General features: G+C 44.4%; 1 protein-coding gene across 2 annotated transcripts in view; it reads left to right on the forward strand.

The window, feature by feature from the left end:
- The window catches only part of PLCB3 (phospholipase C beta 3), a 68364-nt gene extending 63826 nt beyond the window's left edge, over nt 1-4538 (forward strand). The window contains exon 32 of one of the 2 annotated variants that reach the window (XM_089483631.1): nt 3491-3580. Coding sequence is in view for 1 of the 2 variants with exons in the window: in XM_089483630.1 (XP_089339756.1) it covers nt 3491-3658 (168 nt within the window). In the remaining variant the exon portion in view is untranslated. Of the gene's footprint in view, nt 1-3490 lie in introns of both variants that reach the window. The other variant, XM_089483630.1, reaches the window with a different exon arrangement.
- Nucleotides 4539-6000: the final 1462 nt, after the last annotated feature.

A 6000-nucleotide genomic window follows, 5' to 3' on the forward strand; every position in this document is an offset into this window, starting at 1 on the left:
TGGGAACTGAAGTCCAAAACACCTGGAAGGCCAGAGTTTGGGAAACACTGATTGAAAGACAGTCTTAACCACTGTCCAAGACTGTCCATTCCACTGTTCAGCATCTTACAGTAGAGATTCGTACCATAAACTGAGACCAGTGGTTTGTTTTCTAGCCTTGGGAGCAGCAGAGAACAATCTGGCTCCATCTTCTTTCTACCTGATATTTAAAGATGGCTGTTGTGTTGCTAAGCACAGTGGAGCCTGGGAGTGACAGCGCAAGGATCACAAAGAGCGATGAGCCTATGGCTTTGGAGATGTTTTGAACTGCAGCTCCCCCGGTTCTGTATTTCTGGCCATGTTGGAGCCAAAACATCTGGAGAGCCAGAGCTTCTCCATTTTCCAAATACCGAATGGTAGAAGCTGTGGTTTTCTCATGCCCTGTGCTGGCAGTTGCCCAGACTGATGGTTAGTGTGATTGGATCTTGCATGTTCTTCTAGTACTCCTTGTGCAAAAAAGGCTACAGAAAGGCACACACAATCCAAGGTTATAAAAACAAAGTATTTGCAATCATTCCATGGCCACAATTTCTTGCTGCTCCATGTATGTTTTGCAGAGCATTGGTTAGATTCATCTCCTTTCTCTTTTCCTCTGCTTTCCCCCTTACTTACAATTAATCATTTATTAACAAGCAAAATGAGAAAGAAGGAGACCCCTAACAACCGACTGCATTTGCTGTCGCTCAAGGCACCTCACCTTCGGGTTGTTCTGGAGTGTTATGTCCATGCAACCTGCTGTCTAAAGGCCATTGAGAAATTGTGTCGCACAGCTGCACTTCTTACAACGATCGTAAAACATTTGCCACCTGCTGACCAGAGTGGAAAGGGTTTATGGCAGTGCCAGCAGGTGCCAGCAAGTTTTTCTCCTTCAGGGCTTGGCCTCAAAGCACTGGTAGCCAGGTTTCAGGAGGAGTTGCAGAAGATTTATTTTGGTGGTGTAGACAACTTGCTTGCTTGCTGATTGTTGCTTTTATAGTCTTCTAGAATCCAAAAAATGTTGAACTCTGGTCTAAGGGTCTCTAAATTTCAAAGTTAATACAAATAGTGGAGGGAACACTCCATAAATTTGGAATGGTTCATGTGCCAAGTGGAGTCCAACCATCACTGCCACCTCTGTATTGGGGTGCAAAATGCCACCTGTTTTGTTGCATTTCTCAGAATCGCACAACATTCTTGACTCATTCCAGTCCCAGACTTCTGTGCAAGTAGGACGACCAGATGTCCTCCTTTTCCAGAATGCATCATACATTTCAACCTTCTGTCCAGAAGAAATTCCAAAATTGTCTCCATTTTGGGCATGACTAAGAAGCACGAATTAATATTTTATGAGTGTCCTCCATTTTCCTTGAATAGCCTACACTTTGCGGTGCCTTGTCCTCCTTTGCCGTTATGACATCTGGTCACCTTGTGTTCAGGACAACCTCGCCATGTGTGGAAATCTACACATATGATGAAATGTGCCTTTTGCAATGTCCTTCTTTTCCCTTTCATAATGCGTGTATTTCTAAACGTTTCCCCCATTGACTAAAGCATGCTTGTGCATATCTTGCATATCCACACTTTTTTAGCCATTTACATTTCCTTGCATATAATTCATAAAAGAAGCCAGCTGTTCACATCCTCTTCCCAATGACAGGAAACCCAATGCGTGTTCATTCATTCATTCAGTCTGCCATAAAGAATGAACCGTATCAATTCATTTTAAAAATCTTGCATAGAACAAAATGTTTTCCCGTGCCTATGTGCAAACCAGTTACGTGAAATGTGTGGAATCCATGTTTTTGCATTGATCTCTGCACGTTCAACTTAAAAATATTTGAAATGCTTCTTGCTTTAGGTCTGAGCCTTTTGGCTTCCGGTGTGTTTTTGTTGTTGTTAACCACCCTTGGGTTGATTCCCCGTCTACCTCCCTCCACCTTTCCTAGCATTATTGTTTTTTCCAACAACTCGTTCCTTCTCATGATGTGTCCGAAGTACAACAGCCTCAGTTTAGCCATCTTGGCTTCCAGGGAGATTTTTGGCTTGATCTTCTTCTGGGACCCATTTATTTGTCTTTTTGTCCATCCATGACATCCGGAGCACTCTTCTGCAGCACCACATCTCAAAAGAATTCTTCCTATCCCCTTTCTTCACCATCCAGCTCTCTCATCCATACATGGTAATAGGGTAAACTATGGCTTGTACGATTCTAACGTTCATGCTCATTGTATATCTTTGCATTTTAGGATCTTTTCTAATTCTTCCATAGCTGCCCTCCCCATTCTTAGTCTTTTTATGATTTCTTATTGCAGTCCCTGCTCTGATCAGTGTTTGAGAACTCTTACTATTTCTGTTTCCTCATAGTCTAGGTTCAATTTGTGTAGCTTCTCCAGTGTCATTATTTTTGTTTTCTTTATGTTCAACAGTAAGCCTGCTTTTGCACTGTCTTCCGTGATCTTTTCCTTAGTAGTTGTTCCAGGTCTGGGAGGTTTTCTGCTAGTACTATGGTGTCATCTGCATATCTTAGATTGTTGGTATTCCTTCTTCCTATTTTCACTCCTCCTCCTTGTATGTCCAATCCTGCTTTCCTTATAATATGTTCTGCATATAAGTTGACAGATACGGTGATAAGATGCAGCCTTGCCTGACCCCTTTGCCAATTGGGAACCATTCTCTTTCTCTGTCTTCTGTCCTGAGAGTAGCCTCTTGTCCTGAGTGCAAATTTCTCATCAGGACTATCAGGGCCTCCCATTCCCACTTACAAATAAATCGATTTGCGATCCAAATCGATGGATTGATTCGACAGCGGAGTGTAGTTCCCACTACATTTGTCCTTATTGCATTTTCCCTGTAAAATAACCCACTTGTGGTTCACATTGACAAATGAATCGATTCAAAATGGACTTGCTCCAGATTTAAATCGATTCCAATCCGCATCTGGTTCACACTTGTGCGGAATCGATTTATCAAAAAAGACATGGAAAACATCAGCGTGAAGAAGACGTGGCTTAAATGGATCTAGCGCGTGCCCCTCCCCCCCGAATCACTTCAGCAAATCGATTCAAGTGGGAACCAGGGTCACTTGAACCAGTTCAAACCGATTTGCAATCTGGTTTAAAAAGTAGTGGGAATCAGGCCCAGATGTGGTGGCACTCCCATGTATTTAAGGGCGTTCCATAGCCTTTCATGATCTATGCAGTCAACAGCTTTGCTATAGTCTATAAAACACAGGCTGATTTTCTTTGGAGTTCCTTGGTTGGGCTCCATTAGCCATTGTATGTTTGCAATGTGATCCCTAGTACCTCTTCCTTTCCGGAACCCCACTTGAACCTCTGGGATTTCTCTCTCCATGTATGGTTGGAGTCTATGTTGCAGAATTTGGAGCATAATTTTGCTCACACGAGAGATTAGAGCTCTGGGTCTAGTTCCTGTTTGTAATCCTTGTTTCTTTTCCCCAACTCCTGCTCCTCAGTTGACAGCTCAGCTAGAAGAAGAGTGCAACCTGGAGGCCCTTGCTTTGCGTCAAGAGATTGGCCGCTACCTGCAAGAGGAACTCGATGGCGGGGTCAGCAACGGATACCCAACTACCGGATCCAGCCTTAGCCCTCCTCCTGCCGAAGAAGAACTCACGGTCCTGTGAGATTTGGAAGTGGGAGCAAGCACTGGAGTATGAGGGGTGGAGAAGAGAGGAGAGCATCTTCCAGATCTCTCCCTCTCCCCTCCAATTGGGATGCGGCAGAGCCGACGGAAGGAAAAGAAACCACACTAAAAAGCACTTCGCTTTTTTTTTGCTTTGTTTTTTTTAAAAGGAAGAAATATTTTATTTTTTTAAACTAATTTTTTTAATTTACTAATGGTAATATTCTATGATTTCTCAGTTTGGAACCTGGAAAAGGACTCTGGGACGGAAGGGGTGTGTGTGTGTGTGAAACATTGGACAGTCCCTGTCGCACATATGCACATGTATGTACACACACGAACACATGCCGAGCGCACCTGTGCCGAAAGAGACGGGAAGGGAATTGAACTTTTTTGGGAGATCTTTTAATGCACTGTCGAGGGGAGGGGGATGCGTACCCCACCCTGATCCAATCTGTGTCCCACATTGAGGGGTTAAGGAATAAAAAGGGCTATTTTTTAATCCGGCGTTTCTCAAGGGATGGTTGAAACATAATTGGCGGAAGGGATGCCTATGTAGAAATGCTTTCGCTCTCCGCTAGGTTGTTGATCTCTGGGAGCTGTGTAGGCAGCTATGCGCAATGGAGGGAAGGCCATGGCGAACAAAGTGCTTGGAAAACATACTTTTACTATGAGAGGGGAGGTTCATGGCTGCTTTGGGGGGTGGGTGCGAAAGACACCAGGACAGCTGTTGGTCTGCCCTTGTGCAATTGCGGCACGGTGACAACCAGGTCTCTCCCTTTCATTGGATGTAATTTTTCCCCCTCTCTCTGTCTCTCTCTCTCTTGCCTTCTTTTTTTAAAAAAAACAACAACAAAAGTAATAAACTCATAATGCAGTTGCCTTCTGTTTATTCTTGGCAGTGGTTCGTGGGAGGGAAGAGCAGCTGGGATTTGTGGCAGGCTGGATGCCTCGCTGTAGTTCTTTTCCATCATAAACTGGTTTTACTGCAACATGGCTTTGTTTGTGTTTATAGTAACACTTCCCATCGATGTGCCCAAATTGGTCCCAGCTTGGGAGTCCTGGACACAGTCCTTGTTCCTGCGGCAAGCTGCCTTGTAAAAGAGTCCAGCCACTGCACACTTTATCCTAGCAGTGTCTGTGCATCAACTCTCCAGCAGAAAAAGTATTGTCTCTTCACCTGCTGTTGATCCTTTTTAATCCTAAGAATTGAACCTGGGACCTTCTGTGGGCACTGCCAGCCGAGCCAAGCTCAGACTGAGTCCAGAGAAAGGGCATGGGCAACGTCAGCATCGGAAGGAGCGGACCTGTTGAAGTCATCTTGCCCAAGGTAGACCCCACACCCCATATCTACAACTGACACTGGCTATAAGGGTTCTCTTCCAGTGATGTGCTTTAGGTCTATTTAACTCAGTGATGGACAGTGGATGGGCATCTGGCTGTCTTGGGATTGTATTTCCCATCAGGAATAGGTGGCATAACCAGGTGTGAGCAGCAAAGGGAATTAGAGACCAGCGACATCTGAAGCAGTGGTTCTCAACCTTTGGGCCCCCAGATGTTTTGGACTTCAATTCCCAGAAATCTCAGTCAGTATGCTCATTGTTCAGGAATTCTGGGAGTTGAAGTCTCAAAAGTCTAGAGGATCAAAGGTTGAGAACCACTGATCTAAAGGGATAGGGTGTCATAGTGATTTGAGTGTTGACTACAACTCGAGACCCAGATTTGGCCATGAAACCCACTGGGCAAGTCACACACTCTCAGCCTCAGGCGAAGGCAATGGGAAACCTCTAGACAATGTAAAGTCAAAGGCTTTAGTGAATGGTGATGTTTCCTGATTGTAGTGATATGTAATACTTTTTTTTTGTGAACTGGATTTGGGATTAAGGGGCACACAAACTGCATGGAGAGTCGTGGCACTGGAGAAGAGTTCGACGCAAGCTAGACCCAAAGGACTGCTTCAAAGACCATCAAATGGATTGTAGGCCAAATCAAGCCTGAATTCTCACTACAAGTGATGATGACTAAACCGAGGAGGCTGTTGGATTTTGGATCTACCATGAGATGATGTGACATGTTGGAAAAGATAAAAATGTTCTGCAGAGGCAGTAGAAGAAGTGGGCGATCCAACTACAGATGGATTGCTTCCAGCAAGCAAGCCATGGCCCTGACTTTGCAAGGCATCGTCCTTGATTATGGGTTTCTTGGAGGTCTCTCATTCATAGGGTCACCATAAGTCAAAGTCAACTTGATGTCAACAACAAATTTATCACATATTTAGTTGAATTATTTGTCTTGTGTCTTGAAGTTTCACACAACTAAGGACTTGGCAAACTAGCAACTGGG

This window comes from Sceloporus occidentalis, unplaced genomic scaffold, assembly GCF_023333645.1.
Source record: "Sceloporus occidentalis isolate IW3139 unplaced genomic scaffold, rSceOcc1.0.p SCAF_20, whole genome shotgun sequence".
Lineage (NCBI taxonomy): Eukaryota > Metazoa > Chordata > Lepidosauria > Squamata > Phrynosomatidae > Sceloporus > Sceloporus occidentalis.